We start from the raw sequence: 27,855 nt of genomic DNA, 5'->3' as shown, positions 1-27,855 counted from the left end.
AAATGGTCTTCTTAATGTTTATTTTAATGGCTGTGGTGCATTTTCTCAGGTAGATACACCACATTCTAATAAATCATTACCTGATGGCTAAACTTCTGACTTGATACTTACATTTTCCTGTCAACAAACGTGGTTTCAAACACAAGAAAAGAAACTGGAAATGTAATATATGTGTAGTATTTTACTACTGAATATTAAATTTTCATTTTAGATTAGTAGTAACTTTAAACATTTCCTGGTATTTACCTGTTTCTAAATTGCCCTCATGAAAACAATTCTTCCTTTTCTCTACTCATGAATCAAAACTTATAGTTACTAAGTAGTTGATGCTAACAAAAATATTTGGTCTTCCCTAGGGGGCTAAATTTTCTGGGCTGCGCAGAGGCAAAACCTGAGAACAAGTTTAGGGCCATATTCTCACCAGGACCTTTCAGTAGACCTACAAAGACCAATAACAAGACGATCAGAGATCTTGCTCCATGTCTTGATTCAACCTCCAGACTTCCTTTTCATGATGCTTCACTTTGACAGATGTCTATGAAACCAAAGTAAGGTGCCTTTTCATTTCTAAGAAGGGATACATTTGAAATCTATACAAATAATTCTTATAGGCTGGTAGTATATCTGTTCCCTGTACTGTTTAAACTACTCAGAATTCACAAACTCTGCCTATAATTTCTACTCTGACTTCAAATAAGTCTTTGGTTACAATTGAATCAGAAAATAATTTTAAAAGACACACTTCACCCGAGACCAATAAATGAGTAAATTTCATTGCTCTTTTTTGTTATTAAATTTTCCAAGGTTTTCTGTGAAGTTTTCTCCTTGGATCACATGGAAATGCTTCTTGAACATGCTTTTAAAAGCAAGTTGATTGCAATCTTGAATGATCTCTTTGGCAATATTTTGATTCTAATATAATCTTTGTAACATTTTGTATACAGCTTTGTGTAATTAAAAAGTTAACAAATTCAAAAGGTTGTTGTGGGGTTATAAGCCACTAAAATGACTTTCTCATTGAAGTCTTATAATTCTGTAAAGTCAGTAGTGTTAAGCCATTTTGCCCATGAAGGAAACTGGCCAAAAAAAAAAGAGGTGACTTTTCCAAGCTTACCCAGTCAACACATGTGCATCTAGGCCTGAAATTCACATCTTCTAACTCCAAATAATACCATTGGTCAAGTGTACCATGCTGTTATTTTCAAACATTTCAAATGGAATACCATACTACCAGAGGATAATTCAAATTAGCATAACAAAACAGACATTGTTTCTTGTTAATGTTTTCCAATATTCATGAATATATATTGTGCTTTCTAATCAATGATCTGAAACAACTGTAACTTAGTGTTCTTTCATTAACTGCAAATCTAGTAGCTTCTTGGATCCATTAACACAAAGTCAAAATGGTTCCAGAACTGAACAATGCCTATTTTGGAACATTTAAAATGTATACGTGTTTTTTATAAAGGTGAAACACCTGTGGCATTTGTTTTTTCTCTGTTAATAAAAGTCTGCTTATCACTGGAAATTATAAACTGATCAGTGCTCTTCCTAATGTTACTGAAAAACGAGGTTGGATTTAGACAGCCAACACTGCAGAAGGTAAAAACCTTCCCTAGGGAGATTAAATATAATTTTAGGTATACATCTCCTTTTACTTGACTTGTTAGGGTATAAATACTTATGTTTAATGTATTAACATACAATGTCCTACATTCAGAGTCATACATGAACCTTTAAAAGAAAATGCCATTCAGTGCTGTAAACTATTGGGCAATGCTTTGTGTAAAAGAGAAAGATAAGAATTTAGAATAACCACTCATCTACTCTTTAATGATACTCTTACTGATCTCTGAAACCATGAATAGACAGGTCAATGAATCACAGTAAGGTGAAATATTTTGTAAAGTTTTCTAAGGTAAAACTACCTAAGGGTTGGAAACCCTCAGTCACATTAGAGTCTCCAAACCTGGCAGAAATAGAATGACAATATAATGGGGACATACGTCAGTTATTAAGCTATTGTTTTTTGGTTTCAGACCTACCCTTTGCCACAGATAGGGTTGGAACTCTGAAAACCACACTTCTGGAGGTGAGGGTTAGGGTTAGGGTTGGTTTTGGGAAGCTAGCTCTCTGCTGGGTTCAGCCGATAAAGGACCTAAGAAAGACTGCAGGACTGGAGCAAGAAAAAGGGACTTGCTCCTTGTTTTGGTTTTTATTTGTGTTTTGGCTCCCTGCTCTTTTCAGCATTCCCCCAATCTAGTTTCTTCACCCTGACAACAACAATTCATTCCAGTAGCAGCAGCAGAATCCGGTCTGAGTAATTTTGCAACACTTGGAGAACAGCCACTCCACGCTCCCTCAAAGACCCCAGCACCTGTCAGCCCATATCCCCGTCTCAGAAATTTGGGTGTCAGCACCACAGGTTCTCCCTGTGGACTCAGACACAGCAGCACCATCTGAACATAATCTCCTATGCATAGTTTCAGCTCTGGTAGGCTCTTTTTCTACAGCAATTTCTGAGATCCCAAATCTTCCTTGGTTTCCCCAGTCCTAGAGGTGGTAGCAGCTTCCTGCAGTTGCTAACTCTAGTATACCATAGTGTTGTCTTTTTGCGTTTTCAGTTCTTCAATACCAAGTTAATGAGTTTCTATATGCAATTATCCCTGTTAAACAAAAGTAGTGTAATTTCCGTTTTTGAGACCTAAACAAGCAGCATGGGGTTAACAGAAACAGCTGAGCGCTCTCTGCAGGTAAGTGTGATCAGCTGTAGCTGGAATGCTTTGGGGAGTAGGAGAGGGAAAACTGGGAAAACAGAATAATCCAGAGAAGTCCCAAATAAACTACTATGGAAGAAAAACTGACCAACCAGTTTTTCTCAGTTTTATAGACACTGCTGTATGAATGTCAATATGAGAAATACATCTACCATTATTGTTTTTTTCTGTTTTTTTCTTTTTTTTTTTAAGACAGAATTTCGCTCTGTTGCCCAGGTTGGAGTGCAGTGGCACAATCTTGGCTCACTGCAACCTCCGCCTCCTGGGTTCAAGCAATTCTCCTGCCTCAGCCTCCTGAGTAGCTGGGATTATGGGCGCCCACCACCACACCTGGCTAATTTTTGTATTTTTAGTAGAGACAGGGTTTCACCATGTTGGCTAGGCTGGTCTCAAACTCCTGACGGCAGGTGATCCGTCCGCTTCAGCTTCTCAAAGTGCTGGGATCAAGCGTGAGCCACCGCGCCTGGCCCTATTATTGTTAATGGTTACTGTTAACTGTTAATACTAGCTAATATTGATTAAGCACTAAAAATATACCAGGCATAATGCTGACCATTATAATATGTTACCTCATTTAATTCTTAGAATGATTTCATGAGTTAGGAATTAATTTCATGCTTACCTACCAGAGGACGTAACAGATTTTGTGATATTAACTAACTTGCCCAAGTTTGCACCTCTACTAAAAAAGAGAGAAAACACACACACACACACACACACAAATGCAAGAAGACTGTAACTTATGAGAAATGACTGGATTAGTAGTGACTCTGTAAGCTATGTATCTTATCCAGCCTTGCCATTCTGTTTTTATTTCATGGTATTCTATGTTTATAGGGAACTCTTGAGTATATCCACTAGTGGCAGATGCTTATGTCTTTCTTAGCCAAGTGCCAAAAATGGAAAATAAACTAATGAGAGCACAGACTGCTCAGACAGTCTGTTAACAATACAACCATACTGATCTACTGCACACTTATATGCCAAACAAATTGTACACAAAACAAATAAATGATTTTGAAAGTTGTTCATACTGAAGCTAAGTTCTTGTATAGTAGAGAGTCACCTGAAAGTGACAGCCTCTCTAATTATTTGACTATTTAAGGCCCTTGTTCTTTGGCAAGTAAGATGGATACATCAATCATCCATCTATCTATCTATCTATCTATCTATCTATCTATCTATCTATCTATCTATCTATCATCTATCTCCATCCATCTATCACCTATGTAATCTAATGATTTTATTGAGCTATCATTTCTAAATGAAATGCAAATCCAGGCTTCCTTTTAAAGATGAGAAAACTGAAAACCTGACTCGCCTAAAGTTATAAGGCTAGTTACCATGTCAGAGGCATTCAAACCAGAGCGACTCCATCTTGAGTGAGGGCTAGGAAGAATGAGGCTGGGACTTGCTGGGCTGCATTTCCAGGAGATTAGGTATTCCTAGCTTCTAGAAGTTTATGGTTAAGGGAACAGATTAATAATGTTTACTAAACAGACCCAGGCCCATGAATGTCCTGATATCTCCACATCTTGAGAACAAAAGCATTCCTAATTTTGCTTTAAAGATAATCATATCGAGTCTTGCAAAATATAGTAATTAGAAAAATTAATCCTTTATCACAAACTTTGTGGTAGAGCACACCTCCCCATGGTTTTTGTTGTTGTTGTTGTTGTTGTTATCCTATGGATAAACAAACATTGTACCTAGGGCGGGTGCATTCTTCCTCTTACTTTTGGGAATAGCCTACTCTGTCTATGGAGTAGCTATAGTTTCACCACCTTTCTTAATAAACCTGCTTTTGCTTTGCGCCGTGGACTCGCCCTGAATTAATTCTTGCAAGATGCAAGAACCCTCTCTTGGGGTCTGAATTGGGACCCCTTTCCAGTAACAGCCAGAACTTGGGTCTCTTACTGTGTCGATAAAACTCCATGTTAGGTGGAAATTCTTTAAATGTGTAAGGAAGTCACATGATAGAAAATAAAAGATGCTAAAATGGTTTTATATAGACAGAGTATAAGACAATGTACTTTATTCGTAGCAAGTGAAAAAAAGCTATAGTATGAAATATCTTTAAACTTATCAAAAACTAACATTTTCAAATAGTATAAAAACAGTCTAGATATCCTTCCTTAATAGTAAATGGGATTATTTTAATGCTGCCAGATGTTTACATCACATTTAGAATAAGTTATTATAGGCTTCTTAATATTTAAAATAAATATATTTTATAGAAATTATAAAATGTTTTGAAAAATCATTCTTAAACATGATTTTTTGGTCAGAAAAGGATAACTAGTGAAATAAGGTGCTTAATTCAGTAGTGTGAGCATGGCAGCAATGCAGTTACAGTTGTGGGTCTGATTCCCAGGGAGGAATCGGCATAGCTCCATAGGCTGATATTACCCACCCCGTTGTGCATATTCACATAGTTGGTTATTGAATCTAAATTGGATACCTAGATTATGATCATAGTTCTGTCACTAATTAGCTGGGTGACCTTGGAAAAATGGCTGTGTCTCTAAATCTAAGGAGATGAATTAATAACACAGAGTATCCACTATGTGTATGGTTTACTGATAGTCCCCAAGGATACAAAGATAAGCAAAACTGATAATATGTTACCTCATTAGGCAGGGGAAGGCAGACAGACATGAATCAAACACCGCAGAAAATAAATATAGCAATATAAATTAGGAGAGGTGCTGTGAAGTAACAGTGCTGGGTGCTGAGAGAGGGGAACAGAGGAACCTAATTTAATCTGTGAGGGATGTTCGTGCTGAGATCTGAAAGATGAGGAGTCAAGTGAACCAGATGGTGGAGGGAGGTATGAGGAGATGGAACAACACAGAGAAAGGACCTGAGGCAGGAAGAACTTCTTGTGGAACTTACAAAGGGCTCTAGAGGCTGGAGCAGAGAGAATAAGACTCTTTAAAGGATCACAGTTTCTTCTTCTTTAAAACATCTATTGAAAACTTTTTTCTAAGTTTGCATTTTTATACAGTACCTAAGAGTTTTTTTTGGTGTTTGCATAATACTTAAAGGCTTAAAATATATTTACCTCATTTTTTTGATCCAATAATCTATCTATAGTTGATCCTCATCTCTGATATGCATACATTATTACCAATGTATGCATATCAGAGTTACCAATATTAGTTAAATAACACCAGTTCTCCGACAACACAAATTTTAGTTACTACAACATATAAACAGTAAGTAATTTAATAAAGTCCAAACTTTGCTTATAGCTTTTCCACAAATAAATACATAAATAATAAATGCGCATGATAATAACAATGGTCACCAATCACATTCCTTCTTTCAAAGTCTGTCAATGATTTTTTTGCTGTTCATTGATTATTCACTTCACTCGCTTGTTTCAGATCATTAATTGTAATGCTTCCTTATCTCAGTGATAAAACATGTGGCATTTTACAAAATTGAATAATCAAAAGAAAGAATTGATCAACAAATATGAAAATGCAGCAAAGAATCTAAGAGTGGTAATACTAGAAGTGAAACTCAAATAAAATGTAAATGAAATTACAGAAGAAATAGCTCACTACAGGGATGTTGATACTTCTCCACTCAAGAGACTCTAGGTATGGAGTCAGAGGAACTTAGTAAAGGGAAACTTATCGACATAAGTGAGGAAAGTGGATGTGATGTGATGAAACACATAAAGCTATGAAGGGGAAGTGACCCTGGCAAGAGAATCACACATTGAAAGAACTCTCAGAGATAGTTCACAACACTGATAGAATGTCAAAGCTAATTCAGCTTTAGAAAGGAGTGTCCAACAAGGCATAAAACAGATGCCTACTCTGTATCCTGTCCTGAGTTAGGAAATGAGAAGGTATGCACTGTTTCCACTCCTTCTGATAAGTGTTCTTTACAAAGAACTAAAACACCTTAATTCTTAATATTTTTATTGTTTTAAATTATAGTATACTAAATAACAATTAGCTTTACTCTAGTTTCCTATTAATTTATAAAGAAGAGAATAAAAGTTGTTAATGTTTTGACAAACATGTTTAAGGTCATGAGACAATCCTGTTTCTTCCTCATTGCATGGTTTCATCTTGCATCATCACCTTTATGGCCTCCTATTGTCCTGCGAAGCAGGAACGATCTGTAAATTTTACGGACTCTACCCAATATAGCATTTTCAATGTTTTATTATGTACTTTAGAAGGTTGCAGTTATTTTTCTGAGCTTTCAAACTCGATCTTGAAGGATTCTAAATCAACAAATGACTTGGAAAATGATATTAGTTAATTAAATCTTTAGGATTTTATCTAAATATTAGACACCAAATCTTAGGTTTGAGCACCTCCAAAGTCCTAAAATTCCACGATCCACTGTACTCAAGTAAGTATAATGAAAATAGAAAAATCTGTATATTTTGTTGGGATTTGGTATTTTATTTTTAACTATAAAATATTGTTTTAAATACCATACTCAAGATCACCCATGAATAAAATGTACAAAATGGTTAAAAGATAATTTAAATCATAGGAAAACAAGGATGAAAAATTCACATACCGGTTGTAGAAATCATCTCTGTAGTAATCATAGTCAAAGACATAACCACTAAAGAGGGAAACAAAAAAATTAGTTGGCATTTGTTTCAATGACATTAATTTTACTATTAACTTATGATGTTATAGCATAAAATTTGTTACTTTTAAAATATTTATTTTTCAATGTAATTATGTATCCAAAGGACCTTCCAAGATAATGTCCAATTTGATATGTCATGCCAAATTATTACATGTTTGACAATGTAGAGACTGATAATGGTTTGTGTGGTTTGGAATGAAGATAAGAACAGGTAGCAAAATAAATACTTTAAAACTTTTAATTAGCTATGAATGAAGACCATAGTTTTTCATCTCAGACAAGATATCATATAGTTGTCCTTTCTTTCTGAGGTAATATAATTATCCCTTCTTCCTAAGGTATGTACAATGAGGCTACATAATGAACAAAAGGTATTGAAATAAGATAAATGGAAAGGTTTAGTAACCCATTCGTTATAGAAATGACAAACAGAAATGTAGTTCCTTGGAAATTCAGCATTTTTTAATTCTAAAAACTATGGATTCAATACTTTAAACAGAGAAAAATTAGAAAAATAACTGTGGCTGTCTTACCAACAATACCTTAATATTTTAGTATATTTAAACATGAATTAGTAAATGCATTTCAGTGATAAGGGTATTATGACTAAGCTCCCTAAAGGAATATATTTTAAAAAGTCACCTCCATCCACTTGCCTTGTTGTTTGAATTTATGAAGCACTTTATATGCATTTTAAATACAGTCATCAAAACAACTCTGTTGGACAGCATAACCCGAAGAAACTAAGGTGCAATAGACCTAAGGGACTTGCTCAAATTTGCATTCCTACTAGGTGACATTGCTGAGATTTAAGGGAAAGTTTCCTGATTTCACAAGTGGGGTCGTTTTCACAATACCTCGCACACTCCCCAACCTGGAAGAAGTCTTACTGTGATGATGAATGGAGTAACTGTACCACAGGGGAGTAATTAAAAAAAAATTTTACTTACTCATTTTCTTTTTATTGTGGCAAAACATACATAACTCCAAATTTACTATCCTAATCATTTTAAAGTTTATGATTCAATGGCATTAAGTACATTCACAAAATTGTGCATTGTCACTATCCATTTCAACAACCTTATCATCAACCTAAACAGAAACTTTGTACTCATTAAACAATAACTTCCCATTCCTGCCTCTCCAGACTCTGTCATTAATACAAATACAAATCGTACAATCACAGTCATACAATATTTGTACTTTTGTGTTTGGCTTATTTTACTTAGCATATTTTCAAAGTTCATCCATGTAGTATGTATCAGAATTTCATTCCTTTTTAAGTATGAACAATATTCCATTAGGGTGAGATATATACATACACACACATACACACACACACACACACACACACACATATATATATATATATATAGGTGCCCATCTCCCAAGACTTTCCACTAAACTACTAAACAAAGAAATTAGAAAACTCCCAAATTAACAATCTAATACAGTACTTGGAGGAATTAGGAAAACGAGAGCAAATTAACCCCAAAGTTAGCAGAAGAAAAAAAAATTGCCAAAAGTGAAGCAGAACTGAATGAAACCAAGATGCGAAAATCTACACAAAAGATCAATAAAACCAAAAGTTGGCTCTCTAAATGAATAAACAAGATCCATAGACTGTTAACTAGATTAACAAAAAGAGATCTAAACAAACACAATTAGAGGTGACAAAGATAACATTACAGTCAATCCCACAGAAATACAAAAGATCCTCAGAAACTATTATGAAGACCCCTATGTACACAAAATAGGAAATATGGAGAAAATGGATAAATTCCTTGAAACACACAACCTCTCATAATTGAACCAGGAAAAAACTGAAAACCTGAACAGATCAATAAAAAGTTCTGAAATGGGATCTGTAATACAAAAACCTATCAACCAATAAAAGCTCACGATCCATTGTATTCACAGCTGAATTCTACCAGACAAATAAAGAAGAGTTGTTACCAATCCTACTGAAACTATTCCAAAAAAATCAAGGTGAGTTCTCTCTAACTCACTCCATGAAGCCAGCATCATCCTAACACCAAAACCCGGCAAAGAAAAATAATACACAAAAATTGGTAGCATTTCTATATACCAATAACATTTAAACTGAGAGCCACATCAAGAGTGCAATCACATTCATGCTAGTCACAGACAAAAATAAAATACCTAGGAATCAATTTAACCAAGGAGGTGAAAGATCAAGGAGAACTACAAAACATTGCTCAAAGAAATCACAACATAAAATATAGAAAAACACTTCTTGTTCATGGATTGGAAGACTCAGCATCATTAAAATGGCCATGCTACCCCCATGCGATTTACAGATGCAATGCTATTCCTATCAAATTACCAACATTGTTTTTTAAAGAACTAGAAGAAACTATTGAAAATTCATAGGGAACAACAACAACAACAAAAGAAACTGAATAGCCAAAGCAATCCTAAGCAAAAAGAACAAAGCAAGAGGCATCACATTATCCAACTTCAAACTATACTACAAGGCTACAGTAACCAAAAAGCATGGTCCTGGCACAAAAATAGACAATAGACCAACGGAACAGGATAGAGAACCCAGAAATAAAGTCATACACCTACAGCCATCTAATCTTTGAAAAATTCAACAAAACTAAGCAATAAGGAAAGGACTCCCTAGTCAATAGTGCTGTGATAGCTGGCTGATATGCAGAAGAATAAAGCTAGATCCTGACCTTTCACCATGTACAAAAATTGACTCAAGATGGATTGAATTTTTTTTTTTTTTTTTTTTTTTTTTTGAGACGGAGTCTTGCTCTGTCTCTCAGGCTGGAGTGCAGTGGTGCGATCTTGGCTCTGCGTCCTGGGTTCATGCCATTCTCCTGCCTCAGCCTCCTGAGTAGCTGGGACTACAGGCGTCCACCACCACACCCGGCTACTTTTTTGCATTTTTCAGTAGAGATGGGGTTTCACTGTGTTAGCCAGGATGGTCTCGATCTTCTGACCTTGTGATCCACCCACCTCGGCTTCCCAAAGTGCTGGGATTACAGGTGTGAGCCACCGCGCCTGGCTGATGGATTGAATATTTAAATATAATACCCCAAAATATGAAAATCTTAGAAGAAAACCTAGGAAATACTCTACTTGATATTGGCTACGTTTTCAAAAGCAATTGCAATGAAATAAAAAATTGACAAGTAGGACCTAATTAAACTCAAGAACTTCTGCACAGCAAAACTATGAAAGAAGTAAACAGACAGCCTGCAGCATGGGGGAAAATATTCACAAACTGTGCATCTAATAGAGGTCTAATATCCAGAATCTGTAAGAAACTGAAATAAATTATCAAGCAAAAAAACCAAATAACTCGACTAAAAAGAAGTCAAAAGACATGAACAGACACTTCTTAAAAGATGACATACAGGCTGACAACAAACATACGAATAAATGGTCATCATCACTAATCATTAGAGAAATGCAAATCAAAACCATAATCTCACACCAGTCAGAATGACTTTTGTTAAAAAATCAAAAAACAACAGGTGGAGAGGATGCAAAGAAAAGGGAATGGTTGCTAATTCCAATAAATATATTTGAGTATTTACTGTGTAGCAGAAATAGTGCTAGACATATTTGATGCATTCAATAGTTATTGATTGAGGGGACAATCATTTTCATAGAATAGAAGTTCTCAGTATTTTCAGATGTAACTAAATAAGCTCACAAAGGAAATATGTGACTAAATTGTTTTTATAATTTTTTTTGGAGACTCTTTTTTATGCTGTAATCTCAGACAGCAGAATTTAATTGCAAGAAAAAAATATGACACACTTATCAATTATAAAGGTGTTATTAATATAGATGACAGTAATGATTTCCGTTTATATGTCTTATACCTCAGTAAATACTTCAATGATTGAAAAGCCTTCTGGAATTGTAAAAGTACACAAGAAAAGAAAGTTCATTTTTATTTTTTTTTCAGTTGCTGCTTAAATTATCTCGTCCAACCTGCTTATTTTTTGTTCAGTCCTGACTGCTAAGATGTATTTACAAGAACCAGTTATAGCTAAGTATTCTGAATTGTTTGATTCTCAAGTTCCACTGCCTGCCATCATAAACTCAATTTTACCTGTCAAAGTTAAAAATAAAATGAAATGCACAAACAGACCTGTCTTGGTAATCATGTCAAGCCTGCTTTTGTCTTAATGGTTTGGGCTTTTAGCAGAAATGTCATGGCAGTATTTGGCTCAGGTCATAAGCTATAAAATCAAGCTGGATTTCCAAGAAAGAGAAAGATATTCAAAGAGATTCAAAGATCACACCAGGGCAAGTCTGATTAATGGCAGCTATTGTTTCCCCAGTGTTCCTGTCCCCCTTCTCAGTCCTTTTTTTGCAGGAGAGGGTCTCTTTTTCTCTCTTTCCAGATTCTATCTTTCATAAAAATCCCCTTTTTCTTTCTGAGTAAACCTCTATTTGAAATCAACCACCAAAAGATGGCATTGTGAGGAGCCATACTCGGTTTTTTAAGGTATTTTATGTATCCTAGAACTGTATTGCCAAGAAGAATTGGTTTTTCAGTTAAGAAAAATCCCTGCCCCACACCCCTTTTCTCCCTCATGAACTGAGGGTGGTACTGTGATCCTTATGGGATGATCTATTTTAGAGAACTTTTGCAACTCTCACTTTAATAGTTTAGTATGACAATTTGGTTCTTAGGTAACTGAAAACAAAAATGATAGTAAATTAGATGTTTAGGGCACTGTCTAGGATGAAACTCAACCAAGGAAATGCTGAGGTTTTTGTTGCTTGGAAGCATAACCAGTGGCTTACGGCAGGTATCTGACCTAGAAAAATAAAATGATGGTTTTGAATGTTTAGTGAAAATAAATATTTCGTACTGTTTATTTAAAAATCTGGCACACTTTTATTAATTTTATCCTACTTCTCAGTGTGTCCTTAATCATTCACATTCACATTCTCTCAAAATGTAATGGGGAATCAGAATTGCTAAAGTAATTGCTTAGAGCCATACATCCACACTGTTTCTTTTATTACTGAAGATTAAATGAGGACCAAGTAACTTTCCTGAAATTTCATTTGAACTTTTTCATTTATAGAAGAATCACAACTCATTGGGTTTTACAATATATGTAATCAATTTTTATCTAATCCCTTTGAATTCATAAAGCCAGTTTCATATGAGTAGGCTAATACACAAAGTATTTCTTTTTATTTTCCTTCACCAAACTTCATTAAAATATAATCTTAAGAATATTAATAAATTCCCTAGCACAAGTAGGAAATATTTTAATGTTTTCTTAGCAAACATCTTGCCAATAATAACTACTACTAGAGCCTTCTCAATTGCTATAACTGGCTTCCTATATTAGGTTGAGTAATCAATTATTGAGTTCTTATTTGTAAGTCAGCTACAATACTAGGAGTTGTAAATAATTATATCAGTAGAACATGACTTCTAACCTCAAGGAATTTCAATCAGTATAAGAGATTAGACAAATACACAGATGAAAGTAAGTTGAGACAGAATTTGGTAACTGTCAATCAGAAATAACTTCTATGAGAGTTTATAAGCAGGGGAAATAGGATGTGGTGAGTGAGACACTGGGATCAAACATGGCTTCATGAAAGAGCTGGCATTTGAAATGGACCTTGCAAAGAGTAGGGATTTGACAAGTCAATGTTCAAAAGGTAGGTCTTTCTAGATGATCAAGAAACCTGGTGGTAGAAAAATGTGGAACAAGTATGGACAATATGTTTTATGGAGATTATTCTCTCTCTTGGCACAGCTATTCTTCAGAATACCCATGGTTAGTTCTAGAAGTCATGAGTGCAGAAGATATAATGTAAAAATAATGTAGTATACAATTCAGCTAACTGGCTGAATTTCCAAAGCATACTTCCCTTTGGATAGGTGAAATCAGAAGTATCCTTAGATGTATTTACAGGATCCTGCTTCTAATTCATCATAAAATGTTGGTGTAGGTTTCTAGTTGTCAGAGTATCTAAAGTTAAATTTACAAAGTTTGCCAATATAATATTGTGAACAAAAATCTGTTCATTCCACTTTAAGGAATACATATAAATTTGTACATTTACTTTGAAATATTCAATTTATTTTCAAGGACCTTTGTAGTGGGGGAGAAGGTGAGGAGAAACCTACTGGGACCTAAATAATTATAATATCTTTTATAGAGTTCCTGGCTACTGGTGAATCAGTACCTGTCACCTGAGGAAGAGAAAATGGCTAAGAAGTTCTAAAGATTAAAATAATCCACCTAACTTAAGAAAGAGTTCTCATGCTTCACTTGCTGTGAGTCAAGTTTACTGTCTCACACATTTAAAGGAGGATTACTTTAATTGATAGAGCAGTGACAGAATGTATGAAGGGTAAATTTTGGAAATGAGAAAAAGAGGAAGAAAAAAACCAATTATTTTTCTTTCTTTTGGCTAGTAACACAGGGTTTCTGATTTTGGAATTATCACTTTGAATGGGGTGCGCTGTTACTTTTCTCTGTACTTTGTCTGTTAGGAAGTGTACTTAAATAAAAATAACAGCAACAGCATAAAAACCTTCAATTAGTCCCCATGGCTTACAAGGTAACATGCAGACCTCTTCAATACTCAGGATTCTCCAAAATGTAGCTCCTTTCTCTGACATTCTTTCACTATTCATTCAATTACTCTTTTAATCCATCAGCATTTCTCAGCACCTACGCTCTGCCTGGTGCTACTCTGGTACAAAAAAAAAAAAATCTTGCTCTCAGGCAGAGACGTTCTTGTATCTTGACACAATCTTCTGCACTAGCTCAGTTGATGGCTCAACAAAAAGTTTCCTGTTATACTCTCCATCCATCAACATGTGTTGTATATTCTTTCTGCTGGAAATATGTCCATTCTTTTTTTTTTTTTTTTTTTTTTTGTGATGGAGTCTCCCTCTGTCGCCCAGGCAGGAATGCAGTGGCACAATCTTGGCTCACTGCAACCTCTGCTTCCCAGGTTCAAGCGATTCTCCTGCCTCAGCCTCCCAAGTAGCTGGGACTACAGGCACCTGCTACCACACCTGGCTAATTTTTGTATTTTTAGTAGAGATGGGGTTTCACGATGTTGGCCAGGTTGGTCTTGAACCCCTGACCTTGTGATCTGCCCGCCTTGGACTCCCAAAGTGCTGGGATTACAGGTGTGAACCACCGTGCCCAGCCTAATATGTCCATTCTTAAAGGCCTAACTCAAGCTCCACATCTTACCACATTATCAAATTTGTTGAATTAGACTAAATTCCACTTTCTGTGCTGTTCTTTGATTATAGCTTATTTGAATTTACATCCAACTCATGCTTGTCAGCTCTGTGCTTCTCTTGCCACTTAGCTAATCTGTATAGATTTATTTTTGTTAGCCTTTCCCGTCACAAGCCAGTGTTTCCCTTCCATTAATCATCCCCATCTCTCTTATTTGACCTTAATCTAATTTATGTGAATTTCTTGACACTGAAGTTTTCAGGGTAAAATATTCCAGGAGGGCTCATGTCAAAATCCTGTAGAGTATGATCGATCTCTTTAACTGTTCAATGTAGTCATTAATGTTCAGGTCTCATTCTTATAGCTTCTTAAACACACTTTCTTCTAAACATATTATATTGTATTTGACTCTTTATGAGTCTATCTCACTAGATCATAAGCTCTGAAAGGCAGGGTGTTTTAGTCACCCAAAGATATATTTTTTAAATCGAGCATTACCCATCTATGGAACTTTCCACTATAGTATTTACTTTCTGTAGAAAAGTAAAGTATTTTCATTAGAATTTTTCAAACACCAGAATATTAATATTAGAATATTTAAAGCATTACAATTGCTATATTGGGTTAGATCTTTCTTCCATTTATCAGTTTATTGCTGGTCAGCTCTAAATCTACCCTTTTTTCGAGCTTGCTTTGTAATAATGGAGCTGGACTCTATGAACATTCCTCCTTTGCCTGCTGACACAGTGTTAAAGTTTGGCAGTATAGGGTGCTGGAGTAAAACTGCAAGGCATAGAAGAAGAAGGAGCTTCTTTTTCCAGATGCTTTTCTTCTTATTCTCTGGCACAGCTACCAGCAGCTTGTCAGAGGCCCAGTGATAACCATGGGCATCTCAGCAGAAGTTTCCTACTCATCACCTCCAGTCCATCAACATCCCCATAGACTTCTCTGACCTTCGGTCAGCTACAAACACATCTTCTCCAGTGAGATTTGAATCTCAGCCCTGGGGAGAGAGACTCTCTTCAACTTTGTTTTTCCCTTGAGTACTCACCCTCAGCCACAGAGGTAGTAGCTGTTCCAAGCACTTTCTATTCCAATATTCTTTTGTAGATCTTGACTGACACAACCCAGTTTAGGCTGGGTTATATTTCACGTGTTTTGTGTTTTTGTATTCCATGTTTGTTGAGAATAACCATATGTAACATGTAGACAATGAGTACGCTTGTCCATTTACAAGTAAATGTTTTTCATAGTTCGTTGATATTTTTATAATTTAACAATGGAATTAAAATGATTTTTTCAAAGTTTTCCTTCAAGGGTAAATATATCAACTACACAAGCTCTTTATGGTGGAGACTAGCTTTTAAAAATGTTGGAGGATGATGTCAAAAGAGTTGATAATAATTAATTATAATAATGTTAACAGTTAACCTTTACTGAAGGCTTAGCATTTATCAGCCACTATTCTAAATGCTTTACATATATCAAATTATTTCATTATCTTAAAAATTCTATGAGTTAGTATTAATATTATCTTGACTTTATATATGAGCGAACCAAGGCATCAATATAATCAAAGTTCATAGCATAGACTACTTTGATATTGCTGTAAGAAATTGCTTCCCAGATATTGCTGTAAGAAATACTTGAGTGTTTTTGTCAATTACAGTCTCAATATTAAGCCACAAAGATAAGGAAATATTGTTTTTTTCCTTTTTTTGAGATGGAGTCTCGCTCTGTCACCCAGGCTGGAGTGCAGTGACACAATCTCTGCTTACTGCAATCTCTGCTACTGCTACTGAACCTCGGGTTCAAGCGATTCTCCTGCCTCAGCCTCCCAAGTAGCTGGGACTACAGGTGTGTGCCACTATACCTGGCTAATTTTTGTATTTTTAGTGGAGACGGTTTCACCACGTTAGCCAGGCTGGTCTCAAACTCCTAACCTCAAATGATCCACCCGCCTCGGCCTCCCAAAATGCTGGGATTACAGGCGTGAGCCACCAGGCCTGGCCAGATAATGAAATCTTAATTGGCATTAAATGATTTGTAGTGTCTATTAAAAAAAGGGGTAATAATTCTATTGGGCTTTCACTTTGAGCCATCACTGGAAATATTTAGTTTAGTATGCATCAGTGCACTTTTAAAATTTTGACCAAGTAGGATATGTATAGATGAAGGAAATTAGGATGGCCAAAAGTCTCAAGACAATGCCCCTGTATAAAAAATGATTGAATTAAATAAGGATACTTGGGCTACAGAAGACAGTCTTTGGGAAGAAAGGTGCCTAACTGTTTAAATATTTGAAAGGCTGTTGAGTGGAAGAGGAATTGAATTTCTTCATTGTGGCTCCAAAAGGCAGAATGAGGATTAAAGGGTAGTAATCATAAGGAAGGCTGTTACTGCTAAATTTAACAAAGAAATAAGATAATTAATACCAAATACCGCAAGCTTCTAGTAGTTTAAACAAAAAACAGAATCGTAAAATGGAAAACACCATGACAAAACATTGTATGTTGTAATATAACACACAGATATATATGGCACAAGAGCCTGAAAACTATTTGTTGGGAATTCTTTTTAGAGCAGAGGATTAATGCATTATAGCATTATATAGTTCTGGGATATCTTTCACGTTAAAATTTCATAATTTTATTAAAATTAAATTACATTGTTAAAATGTAACATTTATATATCGACCTCCAGATTTTCAAAAGCTGGTACCCTAAATCTGGCTCACTTTCCCTTAGTACTAGTTCAGTTTCTTTGACTCTCCCCAACCAAACTGATGCCAAGTCAAAAAAGAAATATTGCACTTCATATTCTCTAGAAAGAAATAAAAAGAATGCTTTTTCTAAGAGAAATAAAAAGAATGCTTTTTCTAAAATGCTTTTTCTAAGACACAGTGAATACCTGACTCAGAAAAATTTACAGCTTTAGATGCCTTCATTCTTAAAGAAGAAAGATGAAAAAGTAAAGAACTCAGACCTAATCTCATTAGACAAAGAGCAACCTATACACCAAAGTAAACCAGAGAGGTCATTAGTATCAGTTTCAGGTGTGGAAATTAACCAACATAATCTGGAACAAAAACAAATTAAAAGAGATTACAGATTTTATCTGTAAATGCTAAAGAGACATTTGATAAAATTTAAGAGGTATTTCTTATATTCAAAGTAAAACAGTAATAAGAAAACTACTTAAACACAATAGGCTGTAGCAAAAACAAGTGGGGAATATTAATTCAGCATAAAACAGTAAAACTATTCAAATTAAAATGAGAGGACAGCTTTTTATCACCATTATTATTTATAAATATTGAAGATTTTAGCAAATCTTTATATACTAAACATTGTCATTCCTCTAGACATATGCACTTGATTTTCTGCATTGCCCATTTTTCCCAAAATACCTAGCTATTTATACATGTCCTCTATTACCTTTTTATTACAAGCTCATACTGCACTGGACACATATTATCTAAAATGAGTATTTCATACAAATATTATAGAAGCAAAAGTAGCATATTGAATAATTCTTCCACTCCCATTGAACTGATTTACACTCTTTGTCAATTATGACCTTTTTGTGTAAACATGACTTATTATTGTGGTTTCTATTTTTTCCCCACCGATTAATGTCAGTTTTTATTCCTAAATCATGAATTTGTAGAAGAGATAGTGTCCCTCCTATTACTATTATTCAACTTTTTAAAAAAAATCTCCTCAATATTTTACCAGCTGAATTTTTTTAATGTCAAATTTTCCCCCTCCCTGATTATTTTCTACCCAGTCATTTTAAATGAATCAATAAATTTGATTCATTTAAATCAATAATATCATTTTAAATAAATCAATAAATTTGATTTCCCTTCAATAAATTTCCCAGTTAAAGAACATGACTAAATATTTGTTAAACATATGTTTGTAAAATAGGTTGAGCCTTAAGATGCTGGTGTTCAGGATAGATAAAACCAGGTGAGTGGCTATCTTTCTAGAATTTTGTCTGGGATTGGTACATGATACATCATAATTTTCTGTTGGTGTCTTTCTGGCATACTTCACACATAAAAAATGACGTAGCTGAACACAGAGTTCTTGTGTTACAATCCTTTCCCTAAAAAATTCTCCAGGATTATCTTCACATTAGCACATCACAGAGAAAACTGAGTTCGATTTTATCTTTTGTCTTAAAGTTAGCCTCTTTTTAAATTTATGGATTCCTATAGATTTCTTTACATTTCAAATTCTAAATGCCTCATTTAGAAAAATCAATGAATTATATATTTTACTTTTTATTATTGACTCATTTTCTATAAAATTGTTATCTTTGGCAATGGCTATTATTTACAGATTAAACTCAATGGTGTTTCATCCCATTTTTTCTTTTGTTCTCATTTTTGCCACTTTTCCTCTGTTTTTCTCATGGAATGTTTGTTAATTTTCCTTAATATCATTTATTGACCTTATTTTCATCTGTAGTATCAAATCTTTAATTTACTGCTTCAAATGGGGCATTGTATTGAATCCGGTGTCTTAAAGAGTTAACTGATATTTTCCAAATTAATCTCTTCTTATTATAACCTATAAATGTTTCTTAGAGGTACATTCCTTCTGAATATTAAGAAGACATTTTATCTGATATTCTTTAGTTTCTAGAAAAAAATCTTATTCTCAAAACCGAATCCTCTTTGAGCCCTCAAAATATTGCTCTGTTTACTTGTACTGAAGAATTTATTTGTGAACTTCCATGTTTTTTCCTCATTAATTCCTTTCTGTTTGGTTAAGTCAATATTCAATGTTTATATTGGTATAACCACATAAATATTATTGGCATACCCACATGAATATAATAGTTGAGGAACATACTGTGCAATGATTATATTTCCTTCTTGTACAATCATTGTTTACTTGGCACTTATAATGGTCTACTTTTTTCATTCTTCCTGGAGCATTCCACTTTCCTGCTGCAACCCAGACTGGTTCTCTCTGGGTCTGCTACAAAGCTGTCATCTTGGTACTTCTCTTCACCAGCCACCTTGAGGACTTCCTTCTCTTTTGTGTTAGACCCCCCCATTTTTTTTGGTTAGTTCGATAAGTTTGGTGAAACAACCTTTAGATTTCTTAGAAATAGCTTGTGAGTAATTATATTTCTGAAAATACAGTTGATTCTCATTATTCATGGATTCTGTATTTGCAACTTTGCAAAATTTGTGACCTCCTAATCAATACTCACAGGGTTTTTATGATCATTCAGAAACATGCACAGAGGGTAAACATTTTGAGTTATATGTTCCCAGCTGAGGTCCAATGAGGTGACACTGCCTCTTTGTTTCAGTTCATACTGTAAATAACCATCTATGTTATAATCTATTTAGTGTCTCATTTTTCACATTTATGTGCTTTTCCTTGGTAATTTTGTAGCTTAAAACGGCCCCCCAGTATAGTGCTGAAATGCCGTCCAGTGTTCCTAAGCACAAGAAGACTGATGTGTCTTATGAAGAAAATACGTGAGCTTCTTTAGATGAGCTTCTTTCAGGCATGAGGTGTGCTGCTGGCTGTGAGTTCGATGTTAATGAATCAACATACATATTGATATAACATACATTAAAGACATAGGGTCTTTAAACAGAAACACACCAACAGCAAGTTTGTGTGTTGATTGGTTGACAAAAATGTTGTGAATTTCCTCTGAGACCAAAAGATTCCTCTGAGACCAGAGGCTCACAGGAATCTAGCCCTATATTTCCCCTAGGACCAATGGTTCAGTATTTGCTAATTCAGTGTTTGCTGTGACTTCACAGAATATAACTTCCTCAAATAACAAGAGTCACCTGTCTAGAACTAGATGTACCATATGACCCAGCCATCCCGTTACTGGGTATATACCCAAAGGATTATAAATCATGCTGCTATAAAGACACATGCACACGTATGTTTATTGCGGCACTATTCACAATAGCAAAGACTTAGAATCAACCCAAATGTCCATCAGTGACAGACTGGATTAAGAAAATGTGGCACATATACACCATGGAATACTATGCAGCCATCAAAAAGGATGAGTTTGTGTCCTTTGTAGGGACATGGATGCAGCTGGAAACCATCATTCTTAGCAAACTATCACAAGAACAGAAAACCAAACACCGCATGTTCTCACTCATAGGTGGGAACTGAACAATGAGATCACTTGGACTCGGGAAGGGGAACATCACACACCGGGGCCTATCATGGGGAGGGGGGAGGGGGGAGGGATTACATTGGGAGTTATACCTGATGTAAATGACGAGTTGAAGGGTGCTGACGAGTTGATGGGTGCAGCACAGCAACATGGCACAAGTATACATATGTAACAAACCTGCACGTTATGCACATGTACTCTAGAACTTAAAGTATAATAATAAAAAATAATAATAATTAAAAAAAAAAAAACAAGAGTCACCTGTATCTTTTAAAAGTCTTTGTGTTTGATTAACAGTGTATTTGGTTTGATTGATTGTCTGGGCCTTCTGGCTGGAAATAATTTTCCCTCAAAATTTTAAAGGCAGTGAAGAGGGGCTGGGGGTCGGGAAGTGAGAGTGGGACCTGGTGTCCTGAGGGCCATGGTGGGCCTGCCTCAGCTTTATCAAACAGATCTTCCTGGAAAGATGAAACCTGATGAAACTCCTATGTTTGACCCAAGTCTACTTAAAGAAGTGGACTAGAATCAGAATACAGCTACATATGCTACAGTTATTTCTCCAACACATCTTGCCAGAAGGCTTGGTTTAAGGCCTCTTTGTCTACTGATGATATGGTTTGGCTGTGTTGCCACCTAAATCTCATCATGAGTTGTAGCTCCCATAATCCCTGCAAGTCCTACTGAATCACGGGGGTGGGTATTTCCTGTACTAATCCCATGATAGTGAATAAGTCCCACGAGATCTGATGGCTTTATAAAGGACAGTTCCCCTGCACATGCTCTCTCACCGGTCGCCACGTAAGATATGCCTTGCTCCTCCTTCACCTTCTGCCATGATTGTGAGGCCTCCCCAGCCACGTGGAACTGTGAGTCCATTAAAACTCTTTCTCTTTATAAATTACCCAGTCTTGGGTGTTTCTTCATAGTAGTATGAAAATGGACTAATACAACTAACATAGGGTTTTTTTTTTGTTAAGGTACTGGGTCAGCGAACTGCCACTGGAGTTGTCAACCCTGATAATGTATAAAGTCTTTTGAGCATACAAAGAAATCTGGGGATCATTATGTTACAGTTGTGGAAGATGTGACTCGGTGACAGAGTGTTGCTATGGCAACTCTGATAATAGAACGTAAATTCATCCATTCCTGTGCTAAGAGAGAAAGAGTAGATGCTGTTAGTAATGAATGCAGGGAAGACAGCTTGGCAAATTGTTATCAACTTGTCTTTGCTAAGGAAGAAACTGAACTGCTATAAGATTACCCTTGAATGTCTACTACAAAATGTTGGTTTTAACAAAACATTTGGATACTTTGGATCTGAGGAAAACGACATATATTAGAGGTTTCTAAAGTAAAAATCTTTTTAGAAAGACAATTGTCAAAGGAGTTAATGCTACAAAGCTATACTCTCACTGGAGTTAAAATGTTTTGTTGATGTAGCACAGTGACCTCCATAAATATTGGTCTGAAAAAAACTTATAATATTGCAAGTATAATGACATTTTAGAAGATTACCTTGGGCTGATGGGATATGCTGTGAATTTGAATTACAAATGAATATTATTAAAGGGATGATTTTTACCTAAAGGGGTTATTTGAATTTTTTCTTGCCTTGCATTTTTCTAGAGTGTGGCTTCATTCCTTGGTAGTCAAGAGTACTGATAGTAAAGAGTTCTGTATCTGCTATCTGTGCTGCTTATTTTTAAAAAGGTATATATTTAATAGGCTGTTTCTTATCACATACATAAAATTAATTATTTTTGTTTCAAATAAACATATCTAAATACAGAGAGAGGCATTATTTCCCACATATTAAGTTGGATAAATTAGTTATTATACAAATATAGTACAGTTCAAAATTTGTTGATCCTACTATGGACAAACAACCTGGCCAAGCCTTTTAAAGAAGCAGAAGAAATGAAAACTAACTTATAAAATGTGAAGCGATTCAAAGTAAAACAATTTAAATGTTTTACTAAAAGTTTATTTAGTTGTATGTCAATAAAAAGTATCAAGTGACTTATCTGTGAAATATATTAATAATTATTCATTTGTTAAAGATACCTATGAACAATTATTACAGGACATCTAAGGTACTTTGTAACAGTAACACTGGGAAATCTCAACATATGTATTTCTATTCCAATTTTTCTTTTTATCTGAAGCATCTCTTCTGAAAAACATTTTCATCAAAAAACGGAATATTACAAAATTGAGTGGAATGCAATATTTAATAAAATATATTGTACTGGATTTGTCACATCATAAAATTTTGATGGAAGCTTTTCTTTTTAATGTGGTTATAATGGCACTATTATTCTGGTAACTATCCTGTTTTGATTTTTTTGATTTTATTGATTTTAATTATTTTAAAAGTTGAAGTCAGAATTAGATACTCTAATGGCACTAATCTTCAGCATTCCATGTTACAATAAGTCTATTCATGTGATCAAAAGACATTTAAAGGCATTCTTCTATTGTCTGCACGTTCTAATCTTGAGAAATTTGATGTTATTCTGAGTCTGTCTTGGTATGTGGCTTTTATTCCTCTATTTAGACATTTAAGGTCTTACATACAGTAATCTGTTTTAGTTTGGGTCATCTTTCATTTATTGTGCTGAGCATATTTTATTGGAAAACTAGCATCTTTCAGTGTTGGGATATTTTATTGTATTCTGATTGAATAATGTCCTCTGAGTTTTCCCTTTGTGAGAACACTATTAGCTTGATATTGAACCCGTGGAGTAAGGGTCTAATTGTTTAAAAATCTTTTCTTTACTATTTTCCATCTGTTTATCTTTCTGATCTTTTAAGTTCATATTTCAAACGTTTATTAAATTTTCTATTTCTGCTATAAAGTTTTTAATTTCTGAGAAGATTTTTCTCGTTATTCATATATTCTTTTAAGTAATACTTTGAAATGTAGATACATTTTCCTATTTCTAGGGGCATTAATTATGAGTTGTTTAGTATTTTTGTTTAGTTTTGTACTCTCTCTATTTCCCCTATTTCTGTGGAAATCTGATTTTCTCTGGGATTTTCTTCCATGTTAGAGTATTTCCTAAAATGCCTGGTGATTCTTTCCTTGTTGATTAGCTTATATTTCAGGGCAAGGCATCAAAAACCTGGCTGTCAGCTTTGTGAGTATGTGTGTGTGTGGGTGGGTGGGTGGGTGGGTGGGTGTGGGTGTGTATATGTGTGGATGTATATGTGGGCAGGGCTTATCGACTGGTGGGCCTCACTGGAACATGGTGGTGAAGGGTCCTAGTAGTTTATTGGGCATGTCAAATGTCAGCATTTGATTGTCTTTTGGGGTGACTAATTTCCTCAGAGAGGAGAAACAGCTAATTCCCAAATAGAGAACAGTCTCATACTGGCCTAATATTAAAAAATGATGACATTTTTGATATACCCTAGTATTTTAAATATGTCATTAAGCTAGTGGTAAATTTTTTTTTCTCAACTGCAAAACAAGAGAATAGGCTGATGTACTAGGAATTTATGTTATTTCTGGTACCCAGCAAACATTTCACATATATTAATTTCCCTTCCAGTAGTGAGATCTATTGCAAAGCAAAGAAAGCTCCTTGTTGAAGGCATGCATTTTTTTTCAAGTTTTACTTCAGATTCAGGGGGTACACATGTACTTTTTTGTTAGTTGGGTGTATTGCATGATGCTGAGTTTTGGGGTTTGATTGATCTCATCACCCAGATAGTGAGCATAGTACCCAACAGTTTTTCAAACTTCCCTTCCCTCTCTAGTAGTTCCTAGTTTCTATTGCTGCCATCTTTATGTTCATGAGTAGCCAATGTTTAGCTCCTTGTTATAAGTAAGAACATTCAATATTTCTGTTTTTTTTTTTGTTCCTGCATTAATTCACTTTGCATAATGACCTCTAGCTACATCCATGTTGCTGCAAAGGACATAATTTTATTATTTTTCATGTCTGTGTAGTATTCCATTGTGTATATGTACCACGTTTTCTTTATCCAGCTCACTATTGATGGACATTTAGGTTGATTCCATGTCTTTGCTATATTTTTGTTTTTTGAGATGGATCTCTCTTTGTCTCCTAGGTTGGAGTGCAGTGGTGTAATCTTGACTCACTGCAACCTCTGCCTCCTGGGTTCAAGAGGTTCTCCTGCCTCGGACTCCCAAGTAGTTGGGATTACAGTCATGCACCAACATGCCCAGCTAAGTTTTGTAATTTTAGTAGTGATGAGGTTTCACCATGTTGGCTAGGCTGGTCTTGAACTCCTGACCTCAGGTGATCTGCCTGCCTCTGCCTCCCAAATTGCTGGGATTACAGGTGTGAGCCACTGAGCTTGGTGGTGTCTTTGTTATTGTAAACAGTGCTGTGATAAACATGCAAGTGCTTGTGTCTTTTCGGTAGAACACTTTGTTTACTTTTGGATATATCCTGTAATGGGATTGCTGGGTTGAATGGTAGTTCTATTTTGAGTTCTTTGAAAAACCTCCAGACTGCTTTCCACAGTGGTTGAACTAATTTACATTCCCACCAAGAGTGTATGAGTGTTCCCTTTTCTCTACAGCCTTGACAACATCTGTTGTTTTTTTTTGATTTTTTAATAATAGCCATTCTGACTGCAGTAGATAGTATTTCATTGTGGTTTTGATCTGCATATCTCTGAACATTAGTGATGATGACCATTTATTCACATGTTTGTTGGCAGCTTTTATGTCTTCTTTTGAGAAATGTCTGTTCGCGTCCTTTGCCTTCTTTTTAATGGGGTTTTATGCTTGATGATTTGTTTAAGTTCCTTATAGATTCTGGATATTAGACCTTTGTCAGATATATAGTTTGTGAATATTTTGCTCCCAGTCTGTAGGGAGCAAAATATTTTGCTGTTTACTTCCTTGATAGTTTCTCTTGCACGCAGAAGCTCTTGAGTTTCATTAGGCCCCACTTCTCAATTTCTGTTTTCATTGCAATTGCTTTTGAGAAGTTAGCCATGAATTCTTTCCCAAGGCTGATGTCCAGAATGCCATTTTCTAAGTTTTTTTCTAAGATTCTTATAGTTTGAGGTCTTTACATTTAAATATGTAATCCAATTTGAGTTAATTTTTGTATTAATTATTGAATAGGAAGTCCATTCCCCATTGCTTATTTTTGTTGACTTTGTCAAAGATCAGATAGCTGTAGGTGTGTGGCTTTATTTCCAGGTTCCCCATTCTGTTCCATTGGTCTATTGTCTGTTTTTGTACCAGTACCATGATGTTTTGGTTGCTGTAGCTTTATAGTGTAGTTTGAATTTGGGTACTGTAATGCCTCTGACTTTGTTCTTTTTACTTAGGATTGTTTTGGGTATTCAGGCTCTTTTTTTTTTTTATTTCCTTTGAATTTTAGAATAGCTTTTACTAGTTCTGAGAAAGATGATGTTGGTAGTTTGACAGGAATAGTCCTGGATCTATAGGTTGCTTTGGGTAGTCTGGCAATTTTAAAGATACTGATTTTTACAATTCATGAGCCATAGATGTTTTTTCCATTCATTTGTGTCATGTGTGATTTCTTTGAACAATGTTTTGTAGTTCTCCTTGTAGAGATCTCTCACCTCCCTGGTTAGATGTATTCCTTGGTTTACTTATTTATTTTTATTTTTTTTGCAGCTATGGTAAATGGGATTGCATTCTTGATTTGGTTCTCAACTTGAACATTATTGGTATATAGACATGCTACTGATTTTTGTACACTGATTTTGTAGGCTGAAACTTTACTGAAGTGGCACATCAGTTGCGGGAGCCTTTTGGCGGAGTCTTTAGGGCATTCTAGGTATAAAATCACGTAATCTGTGAAGAGAGATAGTTTGACTTATTTTCCTATTTGGATGCCTTTTACTTTTTTCTCTTGCCTGATTGCTCTGGCTAGCACTTCTAGTACCATGTTGAATGGGAATGCTGAGAGTGGGCATCCTTGTATTGTTCCAGGCCTTAGGGGGAATGCTTTTAGTTTTTGCCTGTTCAATATTATGTTGGCTGTGGGTTTGTCATAGATGGCTCTTAATATTTTGAGATATTCTCTTCTGATGGAAGGCATGCATTTTTTGAAATGAAGAAAAATATAGAGAAGCAGCAGAAAGAAGGAGGAATAGAGAGAGGTGAAGAAGTAGGACAAGGAGAGAATGTGAGGAGAGAAGAAGAGAGAAGGAAAGAAAGAGGAGATGAGGAAAGAGAAGAAAAGAAGGAGAATGATAGGAAAATAAATAGGGGTCAAGGAGGAGAGAGAGTAAGTAAGAGAATAAGGCAGAGGCAGGAGGGGTGAGAAAGGGAGAGGGGAGTTGAAGAAAAGTTAAAACATATTCAGGGTTTTCTAGTCTCCCTTGATATAGTCATTGTTTAATTTTCTAGGCATGTCATCCAGTGTCTCTTTTAAGATGCCCTTTGGTCCAGCCAAATGGTGCTACTACCTATCTCCAAACAGAAACTAAACCCATCTGGCGCTGTGCGCCATTATGTATCACTAGTCCCACAACCTTTTATTTCCTCTCTTTCAAGAGTTTTCAAAGAATGACTTATGTTATAGATATATGTTCATTTTTATTTTATCTTCTTCAGCAGATTAGAATTCCCAAGCAATACCTTGTATTATAGACACTAACTTATTGGTTTTTGTACTGTTCATTAGATTACAACCTCCCCAAAGGCAAAGATGTAGTCTTGTCTAAATCTTCCTGGCTTAATTGTGGTAAAGGACCAAATTTTTATTTTTTATTTAAAATATTTACATTCTATCACAGTCTGATACTTTTGTACAAAATCATACATTTAGATATCATAGCCATATAAACATGCTATAAGTTTTAAAATGCTTACTCCTACTTTCTGAAATGAAATGGTAAAAACAATTCATTGATTGGCACTGCTTTACTGAATCCGCTATGAGATGAAGCAGCAGTTCAGTGCACCTCACATCTTGCTTTGCACCTACCAAATATAACTTCAATGGAATTTTGCACTGAATAAATTTTATCTAAATATAACTGAATTTATTCAAAAATAACAATAAAGATACTGGAAAAAAAAG

At 35.1% G+C, this 27,855-nt stretch overlaps 1 protein-coding gene and 1 pseudogene across 11 annotated transcripts in view; one reads left to right on the top strand and one right to left on the bottom strand.

The window, feature by feature from the left end:
- RALYL (RALY RNA binding protein like) overlaps window positions 1-27,855 on the bottom strand; it is a 735,427-nt gene that overhangs the window by 64,147 nt on the left and 643,425 nt on the right. For all 11 annotated transcript variants that reach the window (XM_077942454.1, XM_077942451.1, NM_001361230.2 and 8 more), the window contains 1 exon segment: window positions 7,332-7,379. In XM_077942454.1, the coding sequence (XP_077798580.1) occupies window positions 7,332-7,379 (48 nt within the window).
- On the top strand, window positions 21,279-22,167 carry LOC100429903 (glucosamine 6-phosphate N-acetyltransferase-like; annotated as a pseudogene).

This window comes from Macaca mulatta, chromosome 8 (assembly GCF_049350105.2).
Source record: "Macaca mulatta isolate MMU2019108-1 chromosome 8, T2T-MMU8v2.0, whole genome shotgun sequence".
Classification (NCBI taxonomy): Eukaryota; Metazoa; Chordata; class Mammalia; order Primates; family Cercopithecidae; genus Macaca; species Macaca mulatta.
Note: the sequence above shows the minus strand (reverse complement) of the source record. Positions and strands in the feature narration are given on the sequence as shown.